Below are 25,577 nucleotides of genomic sequence, written 5' to 3' on the forward strand. Positions count from 1 at the left end.
GCCTCTTTGTCTGTAGGAACCGGATTCTTGACAACAGAAGCCTTAACACCTTTAGGCCCCTGACTAACAGTTTCTGGGTCTGCCCTAGGACTCTTAAAAGATACTTATGAGCTTCAGGCACCCTGTAATACCTATCCGGTTTAACAGGAGCAGGAGGCAAAGAATCAGGATTAAGAGAAGCCTCTGTAAAACATCTTCCACCACATCCAAAACAGGAGGTATAGCCAAAGGCCTATGCTGGGGTAAAACAAAATTCCCTAAGCCTTTTCCTGGAATCAGAGAAGTCCTGACCTTCCCACTTAAAATGCTCCCTCATGGAATGAAGAGTTTCTGAAAAAGAAAAATCCTCAGGAGGAGAAGCAGAAGGAGTAGAATCATCCACATCAGAATCAGAATAAGGAGAATACTCCTGCAAGTCTTCAGCCGAAGACTCTGAAACATCTGAAGCCTGCTCAAAACTCCTAGCTCAGGCTCCACCCTAGGTCTCTTATCAGGAGGGGCAAAGAACCCTAATCAAAGTAATCAAATCTTCTGCCATTTTAAGCATATGCTTCTTGGGCACAGTTCCTGAAGAACTAGGGGTGACACCAACTGAAGCTAAACCTGGCCTGCCTCTGGGAGAAGCCTTGGAAACAGAAGGAGAGGGCCTAACCACCCTAGGAAGGGAGCGGAGTATAGTAACCTGAGAAGCCCCTTCAGCCTGACCTGCCTCCTGAGAGGCCACATCCTGCAATAACAAAGTCTCTCCCTGGGATCCCAAAGAAACCTCCGGTGGAACCACCGGCTCCACCGACACCTCTAAAGAACCGGCGTCCGGTACAGACGGTTCTTCTAGCCTAGGCTTAACTGCTTTGTCCTTGCGCTTCTTCGAAGAAGCGGGCGGAGCATCCGACGGCATTTTATAATTGCACCGCTTCCCAAAGACTAACCTGGCACAATCCAACCTTCTCTTTATAGTGCGCTTATTGAATCTAGCACAAGAGCGACACCCAACAACGTCGTGCTCAGGCCCTAAACAAGGAATACACAAAGTATGATAGTCTCTATGCGGTATCTGTTTCCCACAAGAAATACAATTATTCACTTTTTCTGACATCCGGTAAACCACTGAGGCAAGAAAAAACTAAAATATTCTAACGGTGTACTTAGCCAACTTTGACTCGGTCTGAAACTCCGAAATCGAAAAATTTCAGAACGCCAACCGGCACTTGCAATGCTGCTTCTGCATCGGACCATGCGGCAAAAAAGACTGAGGATATGACGTCGGTCATGCGCATTTGTACCCTGACGTCCTGATGTCAGTCAAATGCGCCTTGACCGACGTCAGCCTTATACTTTGATATTCGGGCCGACCGAGGACAGCGGACTACCCAAGTGTAAGGACTGCAGCAATGTGAGATGAAGAACATCCAAGGTGCAGAGAAAGTTGAAATCAAGATTCCAGACTCTGTTGGTCAATATTATGAATGTTGGCATACATTTGCAGTCTAACTGCTCCTAGAACAGGGAGGGGAGTAGAGATGATGGATTTCCTCCAGGACTTAATTTTGATCTAGAATTAAAAAAAGACAACACTTTTACTATACTACTATTTTGTTTCATACAGGGCTAAACAATGAAAATAAAGTGATGAAACAGGAAAAAAAAAGAGTAGGGAATGGAAAACTAAAGGAATGGACACTATGGAATGGATACCAAGGAAATTAATTTCAGCATTAAGTATACAAATTACGAGACACTGAAATAAATATTCTTACCAGCAAGCCAAGGACCTTCTGCTGAACAGATGACTCCAGTGGAAAAGACTGCCAAATATAAAAATACAACTTGTCATATTTATTTTAAATAAAATATTTACACAATTGCACTGCTACTGTTTCCATCACACTCACCAGGTTCTCACAAAAACTCACCTCTAAAACTTTCATGAAGAGCTCCAAGCCTTGGTTTTCAATAAAATGCTTACAAGTGGTGGGAGATTCATCTGTGAGATTCCAGAGTGCACTCAGAGTGAATTTTAATGTAGTATCCACAACGCTATCATCAGTCTTTTGTTTGACTATATGAAGAAGTTGCTAAAGAATAGAGAATTCATCAACAGAAAAGTTAATCAGCAGTACTGGTATGCTAATCAGATTCAACTGCAGAATCAATAAAGTCACTGATATTTACGTTCAATTATGCATATAAGATTTACATACAAGGTTGTTATGTACTTACAAGGGTAAGAGGATGATGAATGCTTTACTGTTTCATAAAACGACATTCATACAAAATATATGGCTTTACATAACTTTATCAAGCCACAGTTCAATAAACCATGGTTCTATAAACCAGATTTATCTCCTGATACACTGAAACTTGGGGATGGGCTATAACATGGGTCTTGCAAAAGGGCAAGTTCAAAACCCTCATATTCTCATGACACCCTGCGGTTTTGTGGGATCGGGGTCAATAAACCAAGTTCGTTGCATCATGCCTCACTAAACAGCTTCTTGAAGACAGTGGTCATATCCCTCCAAAAAAAAAAAAAAAAAGATATAATAAGACTCGCACACACATTTCATACATACACACACACACATTATATATATATATATATATATATATATATATATATATATATACATACACACACACACACACACACACACACACACGTGTATTTATATACAAATACATGTACACACACAAATAAATACAAATCCTTATGTATGTGAGTGAGTGTATTTGAGTGTTTCTCTTTGAGCTACGTTTGTTGCTGGAAGCTTTGGGAAGAAAGTGCCTTCATATAAAATGGCTTCTTATATACACCAAAAATCTTCTGATACTGAGAGGGTGGGGTATATACAGATTTTTAAAAGAAGATCTACTTTTGCATTTCTGTTCAACATTAACAATGATGTCATCTACTCACTGTGTTACAGCAGCATTCAATAATTTCTCCTAGTCAAAAACTATACAATTTGGGTTTAGGCTACACAAGTCTTCCATAGACAGTTTCAGACACTGCAACCCTTGAATCAGCACCAACAGCACGGCATGCACATTTGAGTACGTGCACTCCCGTCCTGTCTACAGAAACTATCAATTTCTCTATTCCACTAGTACTGCTACTACAAGAAACAAATGGTACACTTTCTGGATCTGCTGCAAAACAGCACTTTTATAACAAAAGTACAATTGTGTGAGCCCAATTTGCCCATAACAGTAGATAATTGAATTTCTTCACTGTTGTAGTAGCCTATGGGTTAGTCTCCTGCTAAGGACACACCATGCGGCCAGTGTGCCTTAAGTCCTAACTCCACTCCCTCTCACTAACTCTGGCTGTTGACAGGCTGCACCACTTTTGGAGGGAAGTATATTAGCAATCAAAGTGAAGTAAATCTTCATGATTTTACTGACCTGAGAAAGGAAGGTTCATCCTGAGCTAACAACCAACAATCCTCAATCAATAATCATCATAAAAGTCATCCACACAACAATAATCATAACCAAGTATGTTGTGTCCCACCTCAGCCATCTATAATGGGGAATGGTGGGTGGGTGCTGCTACTGCAGCAGTGAAGAAATTCGAACATCTGTGTTATGCATAATTAGGATGTACATAACTGCTCTATGGTCTTCATTCTCATTGCTTTAGTAGCCTATGGGTAGATTCCCAAAGGTTACCCTACCTAGGAGGGCGGATAATGGTCCAGCAGTCCCTGATTATTGGTCCTAGCAAAGCCTGTCCTGGACCTAGAAAAGGAATCCAGTTTGTAGTGCTTTGTGAGGGTATGAATAGAAGACCAAGTTGCTGTCTCTGGAAACTTCTTGGCATACTTGAAAGGGGTAGACTCTAGAAGAGTGGACAAGGCCCTGGCAGAATGCCTTAACTTTGCCTAGAATAATTATACCACAGTGGGAACAGTAAAAAACACTGCTCAGCCTTTTTAAAGGTTCTGTCTAGGTAGTAGCTGAGCTGTGCACATCTAATATATGTAAACTCCATTCTTTCTTTTTTTGGCTCTAGGAAGAAAACTGGAAGACTGACTGCTTCATTCAAGGTAAACTCAGAAATGAAGAATTATTGCATAATGTGACCATATCCCTGTGGATAGGATTCACCTACCATGAGAGTGTTCAACTCATATACTAACCTTTCAGATGTCAGAGCAACAAGTAAAATAGTTTTCCAAGTAATAAACTTCAAGTCGGCCTGAAAGGCTGGTTCAAAGTGAGTTAAGGTCAGTCTTTCTGGAACACAACTGAGATTCTAATCTTGCTAGAAGGTCTCATGTGCAACACTCCTATCAGCAACTGAACATAGACAAAAGAAAGAGGGCGATCCATAGGCAGACAAGTTGAGATGGCTGCAAGATGCATCTTGATGGAAGCATCTGACAAGCCATTTAAGTAGCTCACACCAACATTTAAGCACCAGGGGTGTTACTTCCCTTTTGGGACCCCGTTATTGGCAAGCCACCAACTAGAAAATCTCTTCCATTTACCACCATAAGATTTTCTAGTAGCACATTTTCTTGCCTCCTTTAGTGTGTGTGTGTGTGTGTGTGTGTGTGTGTGTGTGTGTCTGCACGTCCTTGTGAAAAAAGTGCCTAAAATGTATTAAAACTAAAACTAAATCATCCAGTTGTCAGCTGTAGCTGAGTGTTGTTGCGGTACATCAAACTCCCATTGTGTTGTATGAGTAGATCCAGTCTATGAGGAAGCTTGTGGTAACTGTCCTTGGCAAATGAGGAAGCTTGTGGTAACTGTCCCTGGCAAATTATAGAGAAGAAAGGACAAGTTTTACCTGGGCCAAAAGGAAGTCAACCACAATGATTTTGGGTAATACTTTCTGAATCTTTTAGAAGTACCTTGGAAGTCATTGGAAAGGGTGTAAAAGCATATAGCAGCATTCCCGACCAAGAGAATGACAGAGCTTCTGTTCTCCATGCTTGGCTGCAAAGATGACTCAAACAAAATTTTTCTAGTTGTCTGTTTTGTAAGGAGGTGAACAGATCTAATTGAGGTGTCCCCTGCATCTGGATCAAGTCCTGCAATAAGCCTGTATTGAGTTTCCACTCATGAGGGTCAGTCCAGGGTCTACTGAGTATGCCTGCCACAATGTTTTGCGCTGAGGAGCCCTAAAGAGTCAAAAAGTGCTGAGGAGCCAACTCCCAAGCCACCAGTGCCAACCGGCAAAGAGGGTATTGCCTTGTACCCCCCTTCTTTGTTGAGATGCATCATCACTGTGGTGTTGTCTATAACCACCTGTAAAGTACCTGGAGACCACAGTTGGTGTATTGATTTCAAAGCATAAATCACTTCTAGCACTTTCTTGATATTTATGTACTTGGGCTCTCTGAAGAGTCCTGCAGACCTTGTGCTTGTAACTCTCATGGAAAATGCATCCCAAGCATAATCTGAAGCATCTGTCTGGACAGATTAAACTGGAGTTGGTAGAGAAAAAGGGGGTTCTGGATTGACAACCATTTAATCCCTCCACCACTGCAATTCTCACCTTACAAACTCCAGCATGGGATTCTGAACATCTGTGGGGTGTAGATGATCGGATCCAAAATTTTTTTTAAGTAACACTAGATTTTTCTCATGTGTAAACCTGCAAGTGGCATCATGAAGATCGTGGATGCCACGAGGCCTAAAATACTGACAAATTCTCTTGCAGGGGCCTGAAGCTGTTGAGAAAAAAAATTAGAAAGATCTGCTGATAAGTAATTAGATTTCTTTTGAAAGGGAGGCCTTTTGCTTGAGCTTATCTATTAGATACCCCAAAAAATCAATTTTGTGAGGGGGGTGGGAGAAAAGACTTTTGATGATTCAAGTGAAATTCCAGACGTGACAAGACTCCAAACATCTGGGAGAAGACTCTGCAGAAATAATCAAAAATGTGGATAACCTGCAATCTGTAGTGAGCCATCACTGGGGCTAGACCCTTTGTGAGCACTCAAGCTGCAGTGGAAAGCCCAAAAGGTAATGAAGAGTACTAAAAGTGTGATTCAGATGCAGCAAATTTTAGACAATTCCTGAAACTGTTAACAATGGGTATGTGATGGTAAGCATCTTTAAGATCCATTGTTACCACAAATCAGTGGGCTGGAAGCAGTGCAAGCAAGTGAATTTTGAAACTTTCATATAAAAGATGAGAACAGACATATCTAACTCAGCTCTCTACAAGTTTCTTTTTTTTTAAACTAGCAACATCTTTATTAAATTATCATTTATGACATAGGCAAGCCTATATTTACATAAACAAAAACAAACCATATTTATATAACCCCAGCTACAAACATTTTACATCATAAACCATATTGACACAATCCTAGCTGCAAACATTATGGATCACTTACAATCTACCCAGTCAGTCAAACATTACATAGCTCATTAAAGTCCAAGCCTTCTTATAACCTCATTCCTTCCCTGTATGTATTGTTCCCACAATTCCCATTTTTTCATATGTAATTTGCTCCTACCCTTTTTTAAAGACCCCAATTCCAGTTGTTTTATCTCAGTTACTAAAATTCACTACTTCTAGTACAATTGGTTTACGCTTTGATTTCTGTTTTCTACTAACTGCTTTTTTGGCAGCCACCATAATTAGACTCAGAAAGGCCTTACTATGTCTAGGCAATTCCGATTCTGTATCATAGCTCATAAAAATCCTTTCCCTAGTTATACCAATTTGCTCACCCAGTATCTCAGACAGAGTAGTCTGCAGGGAATCTTTAAAGTCTGCCAACTCATTAAATTCCAGAAAAAGGGAATCTGCAAAGTCTGCCAACCGATTACACTCCAGAAAACATGTTCCCAATTACCTCTTTCTTCCCCATCACACCTCCAACATCTGCTGTCTAGATGAGGAAAAATTCTCTGGACTCTACATGGGGAATAAATATATCTATGTAAACATTTTCAAGCAAAAACCTTAAATCTTCTAGATTTTGTTGCATATTTGGAAGACATACAGATGTACCCTCAATGTTTGTGAATTGCTTTATCCAATCTCTCTTCCCAATCCTTTCTAACCTCCTCTGATTGATTCTTATAGTTGCAATGTAGAAACTCAAACTGATTAAAACCACAAAACAATTCTTCTAGAATGGCAGCAAATAAGAGACTATAATATAAATTTTAAGTGCTTTTGCTCTATTAGAACTTCATCACAAATGTTGTTGAAGCTCGCATAGTAAATTTAAAACCCAGGTAAAACTTTGTATGACCTGGATTTTAAATTTGCTGTGAGAGTTTCAACCAACATTTCTGATGAAGTTCTAATAATAAAGATGAAACAAAAGTGCTTACAGTTTATATTACAGTCTCATACTTGCTGCCATTCTAGTAAAATTATTTGTGATTTTGATTCTTATAGTTATCATGCAATATTTTATATGCTCTACTAATTATGTCTTTTTTAATGGCAGCTTCTTTTCTAGATTCTACTAAAAACTCTACCACTCCTGGTCTTTCATTTAGGGCTTCCCCTACTTCCTCTCTTTTTGCCTATACTCTGAAATCAATCCTTGATAGGGAAGTTAATCGCTAACCCGCAGTCCAAATAAATTCTTGGTGTCTTTCCATTCTATTACCTTTTCCTCTCCAGTTATTTGCTCCCAATACCTTGGTTTCTTTGCCAGTTTTCTCCAATAAATTCCAGCACCTCTTGCCTATTGTCTGAACCCCCTAACTGCAGTCATCCTTATCGGCAGAATCTCCTTTCTCCATTCCAGTGTTGGCTTAGTTCTTAGAATACTTTCTGCTACTTTATGAATATAATAGCCTGTACGATTATTACTATTTTCCTTAAAGATCTGCTTCCAAAATCCCAGTCTCTCCTTGCTTCTTGAGCTTCTCCCCTGTTTCATCATCATCCCTTCCCACTTTTAATTATAGGTGTCTGCTTGTGCTATGTATAGGAGTCTTAACTGTCTAGCTCTGAAACACCCATTCAAATCGAGTAATTCCAAACGGCCTTGTTCAATCAGAAGAATCAGCTTATCCCACTTGACTCTTGCTGTCTTACCCTCCAAGATAAAATCCTTCAGCTCTTTATTAATTGCTATCCACAAATTTTCCATTGGTTGATAAAAATATCCCTGACCTGTACCATAAGACTAAAAGCATTTTAACTGCTTGTATCTTACTTTCCATATCCATATAACAAAGCTTCTAATTTTTCAGTTTCTATATTATCTTTTGTTTAGTCTCTTCCAACATATCCTTAGCGACTACACCAGAATCATTTTAATCTATACTCCTAAATACTTCATTCTATCATGTCCCTTTAAATATGGATACTGCTGAACCAATTTGTGTGTGGGTACATAATTTACCGAAACTGTCTCAAAATGTTCTACAACACTGTAATGTCCTTTTCGGGTTTTGTCAGGTATAAAATAATATCATCTGCAAATACAGCCAGCTTTTGTTGACTACCATACCAACTGTATCCTTGAATTTCTGAGTCCTTTATTTTCTTTGCCAATGGTTCTAACATAATGCAAACAAAAAAGCGGAAAGAGGACACCCTTGCCTGGTTCTTCAGCTCAAGCAGAAATTATCAGAGAGGACCCCACTTACTTTAATTTTTGCCTCTGATCCTTCATATATCCTCCTAATCAACCTTATAATTTTATCAGGGAATGCAAATGCTTCCACTGCCCTGTTCATAAAGTCCCAGATTACTTTGTGAAATGCTTTCGCCACATTAAGACACACCACCAACAGTGGTATTTTCTTAAATTCTGCTTCCCTTTGGATCATCATTGTTCTGTTAATGTTGTCAAATGTTTGCATCCCTTCCACAAACCACACTGATCAATATCTATTAATTCTGGCATCAATTTTGCCATTTTATAGCCATTACAAACACTTTCTAATCATGGTTTAGTATTGAAATGGCCTGTATGAAGCTAGATCTGATGGATCACTACCCTCTTTAGGTATTACAACTACCACACTTTCTTCTAGGATGTTGGTACTTCTCCTCCTCTTAAAATATTGTTAAACAAAGCCTTCCAGATTTTTATCAGTCTTTCCCTCCTAGCCTCCAAACTACCACAGGAATACTATCTATTCCCAGGGACTTTCCGGGTTCCAGCATGCAGCTCGCAAGACATTACCCTGTGAGCTACATCGCCGAAACCAAATGGCTGCGGCAGCACTTTGCCATAGAGCAATACGGCTGAAAAGCATAGGCGCAGCTGTAAACTATGGACAGTAATATTGTAACGTGAGCCTTACAGACAGCTGCCCGGCTGTATTCTAGCAGAGACTGCCATACTAGCTGTGTAACACATTCCGTGTTCCCATTCCAGGACTGCATTTATTTCATTATTTTTTATTATACTGTGATGTGTCTAATTGGTTACACATCATCATTTTTATCTCATCTCCTCATATCCAAACTGTTAGTAATTGAGCTTCATCTACCTCTAACCTTGGCATCTTTAACTCTTAAATAAACATTTCCATTTGTACATTTTCTTGATATTTCTCTGCTTTATACAGACTATCACAGAATTTCCAAAATATTTCTAATACCACTACAGGGTCTTATCTTCCTTGTTACAGGCTCCCTAAGTTTAGCGACAGTCCTTTCTACTTTCTCTTGCTTGAGATGTTGTGCTAAAAGCTTATGTCCTCTAGAGTTACTATTAAAAAGAAGTTAACAGCAATCTTTCTAAACTCATGCATATTATCAAGGTAATCCCTTATTTTCTGTTTAGCATTCTGCAGTCGCTCCTCTTCCTGTTCTGGGAGATTTCCTCTAATTCTTGTTACTTAACTATATCTCCATTTCCATCCAACTTTTAACTCGACTTTAATTTTATCCCATGCTCTAGCTATATTTTCAGAAGAGATTTTCATCCTCTCTAATAGCTCCTGAATAATTAGGTCTACTCATTCCTTATAGTCCTCTCTTTTCAACAGACTGGCCAGTCTCTCATTTTTATTTCATTACCTTGTATTTTTATTTTAGTTATTATTGGTGCATGATCTGAAACCGTTATTGGTTTTGTATCAAGACCTTCAATTAAATGCACATGTTCCTATGAAATGTAAATTCCATCTAGCCTAGCCCAGTTTTTGTATCTTGTGGAATAATATGTAAATTCACTTTAAACTCCTAGCACTGACTTCACATCTTCCATGCCAAATATTTTCATAAATGTCTTCAAAAGTCTACCATCCTTTGTTATACTTTCTATTCTGGGCCCCACAGGCACATCTTCACTGCTGCAAATCAAATTCCAGTACCCAACGATAAATAATATTCCTTGCTGAAAGCTGATTATATTCCACCTAAAACTGCTGTAGTGGAGCTTAAGAACATTCTGGGAGAAATAAACACATGCCAATGTAATCCTCCTTCCTTGACAGTAGCCCCTTAGTACTTCAAATCTATCAATATCATCTTCTATCACTATTGGAACTCCTCTTGCAATTAATACAAGTACTCCTGTTTTCCTTTGCCCCAGGTATTCTGCCAAATAATCATCCTGAAAACCTTTATCAAATTCACATGTTCACTTCTTTCCAGGTATGTCTCCTATAGCATAGCTAGCTGCACTCTACATTTTTTAATAGTTAACTACTCTTTCTTTTTTGGATTTACCTGCAAGTCCACTGACATTTAAAGACAACAGAGAAAACATCATTGTATTAAAAAGTTATTCTTCCCACCATTTATGTACAACAGCTTTTTTGTTATATGTCAAGTTCCAGCTTTTACATTACATGCATACAATATTTGGCAAGTTGAACTTTTATACAGTTGTTTCTTGTGTCCATTTGAGCTTATGTCACATCTTACAAAACTTTTTGTTTTATTGAAAAACATACACGCCCCCAATACCCCATAAAACCTATTAACTTAATACTAACGCACAAAACTATGTGTACATCTTCAAATGATGAAGTTTTGTCCTAATACTAACAAATGTCCCAGACTGACAGCCACACTCAGACTTGAGTTAACCTAAAAGAAAGGTTATCCATGTTAATATGCATGGTGCAGCCTGTACTTCTACTAAGTGCTGTCTGATTTTTGTCTTATTTTTATAGCTCTTTCAGTTGGGAAAAAACCTGAATACTCTCAAAAACATTATTTCCTATCCAATTTCTCTTTTTTTCTAGCCAATTTATTTTATCAGATTGTAGCCAGGTTTCTGTCTACCAGACTGTCTCCGTGGAGACATGAGGCCCAGGTGGAGAACTGCTAATAAATACACACATTTGTTAGAAAAAAGCCTTACAATATTCAATATTACTTTTCACTGACTTGCTTTCTCTTAAAACTTATTACTCGAGCAAGCTATGGAACTTAACCCAGTCAGTCATTCCCACATGCAAGAATGAAAAAGCACACTGATTTTTTATGTTGTCATGCTCTATTAACCAGACTTTTGTTTTTTACAATGCACTGCCTATATTTCTTAAAACTGAAGGCGAAAGAGAGAAAGGAGAGAGAGAAAGGAGAAAAAAAAAGGAAAAAACAGGACCATCTGTTTACAACAGTATCCCCATTACACTTAAAAACAACTGAGAAAACTTTACTTTAAAGAATGTAAAGAAAACCATACACTATAAAAATAATACTATTAACTGTAAATAAAACAATTTCTTTTTTAACTTTCTCCATCCTCTTTCATGCCTCTAAGTATTTTTCTGAACATTATCAAAAGAAGAGCACAGTGTTGCGGGTCCACGGATAATTTATTGTAGAAAACACATCCACAAATGAAATAAAACGTAATTAAAATCCACAATGGTAGACATCCAAAATGGTTAAGCGCTTTCATCAAATAAATTGACTTCCTCAGCTCCACTATTTTTTGGATTTCGATTTTTCTGAACATTAATGACATGAATTAGGGCATGTACTCCAAAGTTCCCCACAACCCCAACAAAGTCCAAAAAAGTCCAATATTTCCAGATTTTCTTGTTCTGCCCTATTTCACAATTATAATTATTGCTTTGTAATCGCACATCCCACATTTGTCAGTTTCCAAATTACTGTTTTTATTCCTGTTCATCTTTCTCTGTTTCACACTGAGCTGAATGGAAGAGGGGCACTAACCACAACTCTGATCTATGATATACAACTATTAGTATCCTGTTTGCTTGCTTACTTTTACTAGTTAATGCTTATTCTTACCATTTATTGCACTTTTTATTGTCTGTTGCCTAATTTTTACTATACTTTATTGCTATAAACTAATCTCAACTATTGTACTGCAATTGTCTGCCTCACTGGGCCTGTTAAATCACTTTTGTTACTGCCTCACTTTCTGTAAAGCTTTTTTAGCTAGTGTCACTGTGTGAAAGGTATTAACTGGAAATGCTCTCCAATTGTTAAGCATCTGTTTGTTGTTCTGATTGTCTAGCCAAGGAGTGTATCAAATAACTGATTTCAGTTAGAAGCACTCCCTAGAGTCTCCTTGCTCCTTTTTCTGTTTAAAACTTTCATTAGTGTCTCACTTCTGTTTTTCTGCTGCGATAAACATTTCTGTAGTGTTTTCTGCCTAAAATAGTGTAGCTAGTAGCTGTAGCTTTGTCCAGTTTCAGAATTGCTGTCTCTGGGCCTAGTTGTTTGTTTGTAGTGGCTGGTTGTTCTGAGCACATTTTCCAATCTTGAATTAGCAGAAGCCATTCTTCGCTTTAGTGAGTACAGTGTTGATTGGCTGGTCTAGGGCTTGGAGTAAGCACCTCGTTGGTTCTTTTGAGCTTTTTAAGTTGTTTCAGGTTGAACCTTCTGGTACTTGAGACCTACCTTTGTGAAGGTTTCTGCTATTTCACACTGAGCTGAACGGAGGATGGCCACTGTCCACAACTCTGATCTGTGACATATAACAATAAGTATCCTGTTTTCCTGCTTATTTTTACTTGCTATTGCTTATTCTTGCCATTTACTGCACTTTTTATGGTCTGCTGCCTACTTTTTAGTGGATTTTATTGCTATAAACTAATTTTCACTCTTGTACTGCAACTGTCTGCCTTACTGGGTCTGTTAAATCACTTTTGTTATTGCCTCACTTTTTGTAAAGCTTTATTAGCTAGTTTCACTGGGTGAAAGGTATGGATTGGAAATGTTCAACATTTAAGCATCTGTTTGTTGTTCTGATTTTCCTGCCAAGGAGCATATCAGATAAAGTACAGTTGTGTACACTTATCATAAATGTAGATGTTCGAGTGTATTCACTGTTGCAGTCATCACATTTGCAGTCGTCACATTAGGGTTATCTGCTTGCAGTAGCCCTCAGTCGGCCTGATTATTAAAGTCTTAAGTCCTGCGTCGGTTGCTGTCTCATCTTTCATGACGTCAGGTCATCAGGGGTATAAAGCATGCAGCCGATGCCATTACATCAGTTTTTCTTGCCCCAGATGTTCATAGGTTCATAGGTTCATACTAGGCTATCTGCCCGAGGGCATTTACAAGCCTAGCCCATCGTTTTGTGGCTTACGCCACCCCTTTAGTATGGGGAACTATACCCATTATTTTGCTGTGCCTCTGTCGAGCAGTGACACTGAGGTTATCCCTGGGGTATATCTGTGATCTCCCATCCATTGGTCAAGATTTCTCTTGAACAAGGCCAGCGAGGTGCTCTGCCTCACATGTACCGGGATTTTGTTCCACAGCATAGGGAGTCTTTGGGTGATGAATCTATCCCTCCAGCACGTCCTATTAATAGCCGTGTCAAGGTTTAAGTCTCCGCCCTTGTGGCTCTGATGGATCTAGATTTTTGAGGTGAAGCATATTCATCAAATCTGGGTTTGACATGGCCTTGTATGTTAGGCAAAGGTCACCTCTGAGCAGCGGTGGCGACTGAATAGAGCTGGAGTTCTTTCAGTCGGGCAGCATAGGACAGATTTTTGAGACCCTTTATCCTTTTGGTGAGGAACTTTTGTGGCCTCTCCAGCTGCTGCAAGTGTCGGGTCAGATACATTCAATGGGGCATTGTACTCAATCATTGGTCTGATGAGTGATGAGTAAAGGGAGACTATGACCTCCCTTGATCTAGATGAGAATCCCTTCATGATAAGGTGGGCAATGTAGAAGGTCTTCCTAACTACTTTAGCTACATGGGTGTCGAATGACAGACTACTATCAACCTGGGTCCCCAGGTCCCTGATAACTTCTTCTGTGCTCAGTGGATTGCCACCTATTTGGTAGCTAGGGGTAACCTTGTTTTTCCCGAAGGGTATGACTATGCATTTTTGGCATTTAACTTTAGGCCGTGGCTCTGGCACCAGTTATCCGCTTCTGTGAGACCCTTCTGAAGGATATCTGTATCAGATGTGTTTTCTACTATGGCCCAGTTTGCAGTCATCTGCAAACTTTGTCAGCCATAACCCTCCTGTGTTTGCTTGTACTTGGAAAAGTAAATGCCAAACAAGAGTGGGCCCAGGACTGAGCCCTGTGGGACACCACTTGTGACAGGCTTTGAGTCTGACATGGCGCCAGCAACTCTGACCCTGTGGGTTCTGTCACTCAGCCAGTTTGCAACCCATCTTGTGATGTATGGGTTGACATTTAAGCTGATTAGTTTTTCAATGATACCCGAGTGGGGTATTGTATCGAAGGCCTTAGCCAGATCGAGGTAGGCTGTATGGACTGCCTTTCCCTCATCAATGGCTTTGGTGACTGTTTGAAAAAGTCAACCAAGTTTAAAAGGCATGATCTGCCTTTGACAAAGCCAAACTGGGTTGGATCCAAAGTCTGCAAATTCCCTATGTCTTTATTTATGAGGTCCATTATGATCCTCTCCATGGCTTTGCAGATAAGGCTTGTCAAGCTAATGGGCCGGTAATTGCCAGGGTCGGTGGAGGCACCGCCTTTGTGAAGTGGTACCACAGTTGCAGTGCCACTCCTGGAGTGCGTATCCAGAGGTAAGACTTTGATTAAACAGCTGTCCTAGCTGTGGGTTTAATTCCTCATTGAGTTCATGGAGCACACAGCCAGGGACACCATCAGGTCCCATGAATGCTGTGTTTTTTGCTTTGGAGAGAGCAGTTCTCACTTGGGCTTTGGAGTTGTTTGGGGGCTTGCATTCGTTTTTTATAGATATCTCTCCTTTGGGGGGGAGAAGTTTGCACTGAACCTGTCAGCCAGTATGTTGGCAATGTCTGTAGGATCAGTAATCTTCACATCATTTTGAACTAGCTCTGAGCATATCTGGGAGTTTCCTCCCAGGTTTCTAACATAGCTAAAGAAGGCCTTATGATTGTCTTTTGAGTCTTTAGCTATTTTCTCTGCAAATTTGCTTTGGATGATTTTATGAGAGCTCTTAGTTTTTTACTTATAGTGATCAAGGGTGTCTTACCTTTTAAGGATTTTGCTCTATCTTGTAGTAGCTTCCTCCTTTTGTTGTAGAGTTTGTTTATGGCTGGGGTCCACCAGACTGGACGCTTGCCTTTGGTACAAAGAGTCTTTGTTTTGCTTGGGATTGCCTTATCCATGCAGTCCTGCAGGTGCTGGTAGAAGGCATTTGTAAGTGATTCAGCGGCTTGAGTACTGTTTTCCGCTCGCTCGGGGGCCTTAAAGGAGACCACACTAATCTTTAGAAGTGTGAAGTCAGCTTTTGAGAAGTTCTTTACTGTGGTCTTTTTATTTCAGGTGGGGTGGGATGAGGACCTCCAGCGAGATTAGTTTGTGGTCTGATCTCACCAGTGAGGGGTACACCTCCGGTGTTGAACATTGTGCTCCCATGTTCGTGATGATGAGATCAAGTATGTTATCTCCTCTTGTGGGGATGGTGACTAGTTGTTCCATGGCATTTGAGTTTATGAATTCCAGGAACTTTTGGGCTAGGGTGTTTGGGCTTGAGTAGTGTTCCCTGTCTATATTAGGGTAATTGAAGTCACCTAGTATGATGGTGTTTGGTGATACATTTATCCCCTCTAGTGTTTTCAGGAAGGCCATGTGAGGTTCCTGAGCTTGTGAGGGTGGCCTGTAACATGCTACAATTTGCAGAGCAGTCTTGCCTATGGTTAATTGCACCTGGATGGTCTCCGATGCATCGTGCGTTGCCACCAGTCTTGAGGTGTGGGTGTCCTTGATGAATATGGATACCCCCCTCCTTTCTTGGTATTGTCCGGATTTTGGGGGCGGAACGCATGATATGAGGTAAAACCTGATAGCTGGGGTGCTCTCAGGAGCCTTGAACCAGGTTTCTGTCACAGCACAGACATCGATGTTCTCCATACTGAGAAGGGCCTCGAAAAGTGCGTGCATATTGAGATTTAGACTTCTGGCATTGAGCAGCATTACCCTTAGTTTTTTTCCATTTATGAGTTCTAGGGTGGTAGTTTTAGAATTTGAGCCTAGCCTAAAAAGGCACTATGGGGTGGCAAGAGCCTTTGCCAATATCCGGAATCCCAGGGTGACAGGTGCAAGCCGTCCCTTGAGCAGCGTGGCTTGTCCAGCATGTCATCCCAGGCAGACAGACACTGGATCCCCTTTGAATGACACCAGTGTTTAAGCCAATTGTTAAAGCTGATCATCTTATCTCTGTATTGTGGCATCATTCTTGGTGAAGGTAGGATACTGCTCAAGGTCAGGGTCATACCTGCCTGGGCTACATAATCAGAGAGCTCCTCAATGTCTCTTTTCATGTAGTCCAAGGAGGTATGTCTCAGGTCGTTTACACCAGCGTGGACAATGACTGAGTCATATTTGTACCTGCTGTTGAGAGACCTGAGTGCTTGCGTTATGTGGCGGATTCTAGCGCCCGACAGGCAGCTTACTGTGACCTTCTCCTTACTCAGTCTGGTGAGCGGACGTCAGTGTGTCTGACTATGGAGTCACCAATGACTAGTGTGTCTGGCATTGTGTTTGGCCTTAAGGGCTGTGACTGTTTGACACTCTGACTGTGAGGTCTATGTGTTGCAGGTGTTGTGTTCTGAGGTGGTGGTTGTTTGGGTGTCTGCTTTGGTGGCCTCTGCTGTTTTGGTAGATTTTTGATCAGAGCCTCCGAGTATGTCTTTGTGTGTTTATGTGTATGATTTGAGGTTGTAATGGTACTATGTGAGACTGGGTCTATAGTGTGTGTGGTAACCTTCTCCTCCTGACTGGTCTTGCCAGTCCTATGTTGAGAGAGCTCAGCCTCCAGTTTGGCCGTATAGTTGCATCTCTCGCATGTATTTGTGTTTTGTGGGAGGAGGAGAGGGTTGTCTGTGTACATGAGGCAATTGTAACATTGCCTCAATATTCCCAGGTTAACCAGCTGGGCAGGAGAGGACACTAGCAAATGATCCCTCGATATGCTAGAAGGAATAGACAAAAAAAACTTTAAAAAAGATTCCGGGGGACGTGGGTGACCGAGAAATGGGGGGTTGCCTTTTTGGGGTACTATCTATGACAAGAGTGCCGTATCAAGGTAATAAGTACTGTAGGAGCAAGTGCTACGTTTAACAGATAGAGAATAGTCTACTTGGAGTCAAGTAGAGATGATCTTTTTAATTATAGGATAAGCTGATTAGATCAGTAGTATAGTTCGAGGAAGGTAGTTTTAAGGGAAAATTTGAAGAGTGGACTTTAGGTAGCCCGAATAGTTTAAACCTGCTTAACCGCTGCTGCCCTAGTGTGCAACGGTAGCAACTCCGCGCTAAATCGCTAAAGCGTGCTTTATAGCAGGGGGCTGGAAAAGACAGGAAATGACCCAAAATGGCCAATAAACTACAAGTTACTGCCTTAAACCACTCCTCTGAGGACAAATGAAGGAGTTATGGAAATGACCCCTAGTGGCCAATAAAACTACAGTTTCAAGTCAGTAACCACCTCTCCGGGGGGCAGGGAAGCTGCTCAATGTTAGTCACTGCCACTGATGAACACAGAGACCCTCCTTCAGCCCAAGCAAAAACAGTTCAGGAACAGCAAACCTGTAACTGAACTTTTTTAACTCTCAGAAAGGTGGGAAAGAAGCAAGATTTTTTTTTTTTGTTTTTGTTTTTACAGAGATAGCAGAGGTTCACAAGTAATATCAAGTTATAACAGTGCAGTAAATGACCCCACACAAGAGTGCTAGGTCAAGGACAGAAAATATGCAAGTTTTAAGAAAAAAACGATTTAAAATTAAGTGCAAACAGGAAATTCAGCAAACAGCTTTTGGTTGTGCTCTAAATACAGCTACTAATACAGAAATCAAGTTTAACAAGCCAGAAAATGCTCAAGCTAGGCAGCTATGCAGAAAAACTTAGCAAATAAACAGAGAAAAAATACTTAAAATCTCAAAAGTGGCTCCCTTCTTCTCTCAGCGTTTTTTCCTCTTGGAGGGTGCTTCACCAACAGCCAACAAGCCTGAAAAGACGCTCAAACCACGAGGCAACTAGGTTTTAAGAGAGGAAGATGTCAGGTGCCCCCCTAATGGGAAGCAATTAGATGTGTATATATATATATATATATATATATATATATATATATATATATATATATATATATATATATATATATACACAAGGTTATACCTCCAACAAAAAAGCAAATACACCAAAAAGCTTTTAAGCATAGTAAAAAGGAATAGAGGTATAGCCAAAAGAAGTCAGGGGGCTGGAGGGAGGGTAACCAGGACTGCAACAGTGAATACACTCGAACATCTACATTTATGGAAAGTGTACACAACTGTACTATGTTCTTCGTGTTTCACTGTTGCAGTCATCACATTTGGGTAGATTCCCAAAGCTAAGGATGGGAGGAGGAATTTAGATAGCATTAGGACCAGCTATAAGGCTGTGCAAGACTGCAGTGGCAAAACCAGCTCTGGATTTAGAGAAAATTGGCAAATGGTAATGCTTGGTGAAAGTGTGTACAGAACTCCAGGTAGCAGCTTCTAAGATGTCCCTGGTAGGGGCACCTCTGAGAAAGGCTGTAGAGGTAGATGCAGCCCTGGTAGAATGTGGTCTTATCCCCTGTGGGATAGGTTTTCCATGGTGCTTATAGCAGAAATTAATGCAATGGCCTATCCATTTAGAAATGGTTTGCTTTGAAATGGCCTTCCCCTCAGCCCCTGCAGCAAATGCCATCAGCAGCTGTTCAGATTTCCTGAGAGATTTAGTCCTGTCCAAGTAATATCTAAGTTGTCTGTGCACTTCTAAGGAGTGTAGTATACGTTCCCCTTTGTTCTGTGGATTAGAAAAGAAGGTTGGCAAATGAATAGACCGATTAAGAACCACACTGGATACTACCTTTGGCAAGAAGGAGTGATTGGTCCTGAGGGACACCCTGTCCGCATGAAAGACGATGAAAGGCTCCACTGCCATAAGGGCCTGTAATTCAGACACCCTTCTTGCTGAAGTGATGGCTAAAAGGAAGGCTGTTTTCCAAGAAAGGAATTTCAACTCTGCACTTGCAGCTGGCTCAAAAGGAGGCAGAGTGAGATTTTCCAATACAAAGTTAAGGTCCCAGGCAGGGGTTGGGGCTCTCCTGGGTGGTCTCAAGTTTTTGGCCCCTCTGAGGTACTGCTTGAGCAGAGGATGAGAGAAGAGGGGAGGGTTCTGTGTTACAATGAGCTGAAATGGCTGAGGCGTGGATTTTAATGGAAGAAAAAGACAGGCACTTGTGAAGCATCTCAGTTAAGTATTGTAAAATCTGAGGTAAATTGGGCGCTGCTGTACCCATCCCTTGAGCTTGGTTCCAGGACAGAATCTTTTCCATTTTTCAGCATAAGATTTTCTAGTACTAGGCCCCCTTGTCTCCATAATGACATCCAACACTTGTTTACTGAAGGATGGTAACAGAGAGCTCAAGTAATAAGCCAGGCTGCCAGGTTCAGGGTTTGAAGATGAAGGTGCAGTATCTGGCACTCCTGCAGGGACAGCAGGGTAGGGGTCTGGGGCAGGTGTCATGGAGCCAGCAGTGACAAATTGTGCAAGAGGGGGTACCAGTGTCGGCGTGGCCAGTCTGGTGCAATCAGTATCATCCTCGGTTTGTCCTGTTTGATCTTTAATAGTACCTTGGAGAGGAGAGGCAGAGGAGGAAAGGCATAAACTGATAGATTTTCCAGGTGAAGGACATGGCATCCACTTTCCAATCTTGTTTGTGGGGAGTCCTTGTGCAGAATTTGTCCAATTGGTAGTTCTGGGGGGAGGCAAACAGGTCTATATCTGAGCTCCCCCATTTGTTTATCAACATGTTGAATGTCTTTGGTTCCAGTTCCCACTCGTGTGGGTCCATGAGATTTCTGCTTAGTTTGTCTGCCAGCGTATTTAGCTTTCCGGGCAGGAATTGAGACTGTAGGTGTACTTGGTAGCTCAAGGCTGTGTTCCACAGAGCCATGGCTAGTCTGCAGAGAGGGTATGAGTGGGTTCACCCCTGCTTGTTTATATACCACATGACAGTGGTATTGTCCGTCTTTAACATTAATTGTCCTGGAAGAATGTGGTCCTTGAAGGCTGTCAGAGCATTCTGTACAGCTAACATTTCTTTCTGATTGATATGCAGGTGCATTTGACTTGGGTTCCATTTGCCCTGAATGCACTTCCCTGCCAAGTGAGCCCCCCATGCATAGTCTGATGCATTTGTTGTTAGGGTTTGGCGGCAAGGGGTAGAGCGAATGGCAGTCCCTTGTTTTGGTGGCAGGCCTCTGCCCACCAAAGGAACTGTAGGCAAGGTATGATAGGAATCATTGCTTCTAGATCCTGAGAATGTTGAAACCATAGGCTTTCTAGATACCATTGTAGTTTCCTCATATGGAATTAGGAGAATGCAGGAGGCCATGAACCCCAAGGCTTGCAGTATTTGTCTTGCAGACAGCAGGGTCTTTGTGGTCATTAGTTTGAAGTAAACTGTCAAATGAACTTGTTTCTCTGGCATGAGGAAAGCCATCTGGGAAGTTGTGTTCAAGCTTGCTCCCAGGAATGCAATTTGTTGACAGGGTACAAGATGTGACTTCTTTTTGTTTATGGTGTAACCCAGAGAAATCAGTACCTTTTGTACAAACGCCAGATGATTCAAAAGTATGTCCTGGCTTTCTGCCTGAATTACACAATCGTCCAGGTAAGGGTATATTTGAATATTTCTTTGCCTGCAAAATGCAATGACTGAGCTAGGCACTTTGTGAACACCCTGGGTGCAGTAGATAAGCCAAAGGGCAGTGCAGAGAACTGATAGTGCATGTAGCCTGCTTTGAAGCATAGGTACCATCTGCAAGAGTCCCTGATTGGGATGTGCAGGTAGGCTTCCTTTAAATCCAGTGTTGCCAACCAGACATCCTTGCCTAGCATAGGAAGCAACTGGTGAAGTTAGCATCTTGAATTTTGGGATCACCAAAAAAGTGTTTAGGATAGAAAGATCCAGGACAGGACGCCAGGAGTGGTCTTTTCTGGGTACCAGGAAAAGTCTTGAGTAGGAACCTTGTCCCCTTTCCTCTTCTGGGACAGTTTGAATAGCCCTTATACTTAAGAGAGAGAGAGAAAACTTGCTTTTGAGCCTCTGCCCACTGATTTGGGGTTAGATCTGGCCAACCGTTTGGGGTTGGTAAAGTGTGGAAGTGGAATCTGTATCCTTGTGAGACTATATTTTAAACCCATTTGTCCTGGGTAATGAGTTCTCAGTTTTTTGCCTGCAGAGTAATCTTTCCCCCTAAAGGAGCAGTCAGTTGAGAAGGGCTTGGAAGTTTTAAAATTAAGTCATTGAGATAGTTTACCATAGGGGGAGTCTTACTAATCCCTGCTTTGGAAGTGGGAGCCCCCCACTGCTTAGTCCTGTGCATACCTTGGGACTGAAGCCTGAGTGTTCTGCTGGTTCTGGGTTTGGACTGAGAAGGCCTGGAAGAGGTAAGAAAGGACCAATTCTTAGAGGGCCGATGCCTACTAAATCTTGGAGGCTGCACTTGCAGGAAATCTTTAACAGTTTGCATAGATTTAGCTTTTTCCTCCATCTTTCTGAGTACTACTTCTGCTTTGCTGTCAAGGAGGTGGTCCTGGGTTAAGGGAGCATCCAGCAATTTAGCGTTAACATGATCTGGCAAAGATTGCTCCTTAAGCCAAGCATGCCTTCTAAGTACAGACCCAGTGACAGCAGATCTGCAAGATGCCTCTAGTGAATCAAAACCACATTGCAAAGTATGCTTTCCAACTTGTTCAGCAGAATGAATTAAACCCTGTAAATCCTTATTTACAGCACAGTCAGGAATCAACATCATTTTCTGTTTAAGCAATCCAATAATATGCTGCTGATACTTTAACATATGAAACTGGCAGTTTAAGGCCCTAATGGCCAAGGTTGCAGAAGTGTATACCTTATTACTCCATCTATCCTCCGCTCTGGAATCTGGATTTTTGGCAGTAGTAGCCTTAATGCCCTTGGGTCCCTGTGAAATGGTCTCAGGATCCGCAGTAGGATTTTTAAAGAGGAACTTGTGAGAGTCAGGAACCCTGTAATATCTATCTGTTTTTCTGGGAGCAGGAGGTAAGGAGTCTGGGGCCAAGCTAGATTCCAAAAAGGCATCATCAACAATGTCCAGTACGGGGGGAGGATAGCTAAAGGCCTGTGTTGAGGCAGGAGTAAGAAATCCCTAAGCTTCTTTTTAGAACCAGAGTAATCCTGGCTTTCCCAGCGAAAATGCTCCCTAACAGTATGCAAGGTTTCACCAAGAGAGATCCTCTGCAGGGGAAGCAGAGGGAATAGAGTCCTATGCATCAGAATCCTCATAGGCAGATGAGGGTAAATCCTGGTCATCAGAGGAAACAGAAATTTCAGAACCCTGATCAGAAGAATCATAAGCAAATTCAGTCCTAGGTCTCTTGGGAGGGGGGGGGGAGTTGGTGTCCCCTAATTAAAGTAATAAGGTCTTCAGCCATTGTTATCATTTGTTTTTTAGGCATAGAGGCCTGACCATGCTGTCTGATATTCATTTTTTTAGGCATAAATCGAGTTTTAGGCCTTGAAGAAAAAGATGGTGTTAGTTTAATATGCAAGTCAGTAAGCCTGAATACACCCTCAGAAGCCGGGGCTTGCACAGCGGCTCCAGACCCATCCAAGGTAGAGACATCTGCAGGTTCCACAGCTGAAGCATCTCATGGCATAATGGACTCTGAAAGGGTCTCAGTAGAGGCCTGTGAATCTGAAGTAGCGAGTATCAGGGGCTGCGAAAGCGCCTCACTGAGTACCAGCGAACTGGCGACAAGCTTAGGAGAAGTGCCGTCGGCAGCTTTGGACCTAGGCGGCCTATCTCTTGTCTTTATCTTTGCGGTTTTTTTCAAAATGTCGGTAGTCAGGTGGCTTACCAAAGCCATATCTGGGTAATTGAACCGAGTACCAAAATATTTAGAAGCATAAATATACAGACGACGAATAGTTCGTTGTTTAAATAAGGCACAAAACCGACAGCGAAGTACATCGTGGTCACGGCCTAGGCAAGGAATACAGTAAGAATGAAAATCTTTATGAGGTATTTGCTTTCCACAAGAAATACAATTATTGACTTTTACTCACATCGGTTTAGAGCAAGAAAAAGTTTCCCTGATGGGGTACTTTGCTTTAGTTGAAGACTTTGGTTCTGAAACTCAAAAACGAAAGTTTCAGGAGTCGGCCGACCGGCACTTGCGAATTGCTTCTGCTTTGGGCACTGCACTGCAAGAAAGCCTGATGTAATGGTGTCGTCTGCATACTTTATACCCCTGACGACCTGACGTCATGGAAGATGAGACAGCAACAGACGCAGGACCCAAGCCTTTGATAATCAGGCCGACTGAGGGCTACTGCAAGCAGATAACCCTAATGTGATCACTGCAAATGTGATGACTGCAACAGTGAAATACGAAGAACATCTGATTTGTTTGCAGTTAAAAGCACTCTCTAGAGTCTCCTTGCTCCTTTTTCCTTTTTCTGTTTAAAACTTTCATTTAGTTTCTCACTGCTGTTTTTCTGCTGTCATTTATTTAATTTATTTAAGTTTTAAGAAGAGCCCATTTTTAGTGAAGGCCTGGGGAGAAAAGCTCCACCATAATTTAAGTTACATTTCACGTTACAAAAGGACATGGTTCATACAGCTAATTAAATATTTACAGATAAGCTCCATGATAACTGCAACTGGCTTGACACAATGTTACAAAAATGAAAAGACCTAATTCAATACAGAAATTTCAACATTTACATAAAGTGAACATTTTTGTTATAAACTCAATTGTAGGTTTAACATTTAAAAATATATAGCTACTAGCCTACAGTAGGTTAGGAAAATATTATGTATGGAGAGGGTAATAGTATATTTGAGATTGGAGGGTATGGTACAATAGACAGAGAGAAATTAGTTTTTAGTAGGGGAGGGATTGTTTTGGGTGGGATGAAGTAATAGTACAGGTAACTGGATGAGTCAGTGCAAGGTGGAATAGGGAGGAGAAGGGTTTAAAAGTTGGAGCGTGGCAAGGGCATTCCCATTTGGAAGAAAAAGAAGAGAGTAGATGAGATTTGAAATTTGTATGGTTAGGTAGGTTGCATAGGTGTGTGTGGAGAGAGTTCCACTGTTTAGCTAAGGAGTGGGACAGCAGTAGATGGCCAGGAGATCGTGCAGATTTGTGGACCTGAAGGAGATTTTGGTTTCTGGATCTGAGTGCGCGGTTTGGAATGTAAGGTTTTAAGGAAGTAGCGAGAGCTGGGCAGTTGGCAGGTTTAAAGATGAGCTTGTGGGCAATGGTGAGTTGTAGGTAACTGAGGTAGTTGGGTAGTTCAAGCCAGTTGAGGGCGAGGAGGGAGTGGCAGTGGTGGGATGAGTTTTTTGAATTGGTTGCAAATTTGGAGATCTTGTGGTAGCAGGATTCAAGTTTGGACCGAAGGCCAAGATGGAGATTGGTGAAAACAGGGGCACCATACATAAAGGGAGGGGAGTAGGAAGGTGGACGCAAGAGATTTGATGGGTAGAGGGGCTTAGGAAGCAGTTGTGCCTGTAGAGGAGACCTAACCTTTGGTGGATTTTCCTGATTGTGGAGTGGATGTGGGTGTCAAATTTTAGTTCATCAATAATGATGCCAAGAAGCTTGGTGTTGGGAACAATTTCAAGGAGGGTGTTGTTTTGGCTCTATATGGTGAATGTGGATTTGTCAATGGAGTTTTTAGTAGGGGAAAAAAGCATTAGTTTGGTTTTATTTGCATTTAGTGCCAGATGGTTAGACTGGATCCAGATTTCTGTTTTGGAGAAGGCTAGTTGGGTTTTTGCTAGGAGCTCAGAGGGGGAGAAGGCTGAGCAGATGATTGTTGAGTCATCTGCAGATTGGATGACAGACGAGTCTGGGATGGATTGGTGAAAGTTGTTAATGAATAGGTTGAAGAGAAGAGGGCCAAGAACAGAACCTTGTGGGACACCTGTGGGTGTGGAAAGGAAGGGGAAAGTTGAAATTTTCCACTGGACAGCTTGTTGGCGGTTGGACAAGTCAAACATTTCTATAGTGTTTTCTGCCTAAAATAGCATAGCTGGTAGCTGTAGCATAGTTCCCCACCCACCCTCCCTCCCTATTTTCGTCTCGTTTTTAAACTTGGTGGCTTTGCAGTTACCCACTCCTACTGTAAATCTGATCTGGGACACTCCTCCCAGTCCAGTCTCATTAGCTCATTCTACTTAATACAGAAATAACATTTGGGA

The 25,577-nt window shown here is 41.4% G+C and overlaps 1 protein-coding gene across 1 annotated transcript in view; it reads right to left on the minus strand.

The window, feature by feature from the left end:
• Positions 1-25,577, minus strand: part of ZYG11B (zyg-11 family member B, cell cycle regulator) — a gene marked incomplete in the record, with an annotated part of 797,045 nt that overhangs the window by 332,782 nt on the left and 438,686 nt on the right. The window contains 2 exon segments of the mRNA XM_044085958.1: positions 1,758-1,805; positions 1,914-2,075. Of these exon segments, the coding sequence (XP_043941893.1) occupies positions 1,758-1,805; positions 1,914-2,075 (210 nt within the window).

This window comes from Protopterus annectens, chromosome 10.part0 (genome assembly GCF_019279795.1).
Source record: "Protopterus annectens isolate FY-2018-M chromosome 10.part0, PAN1.0, whole genome shotgun sequence".
In the NCBI taxonomy this organism is placed as follows: domain Eukaryota; kingdom Metazoa; phylum Chordata; order Ceratodontiformes; family Protopteridae; genus Protopterus; species Protopterus annectens.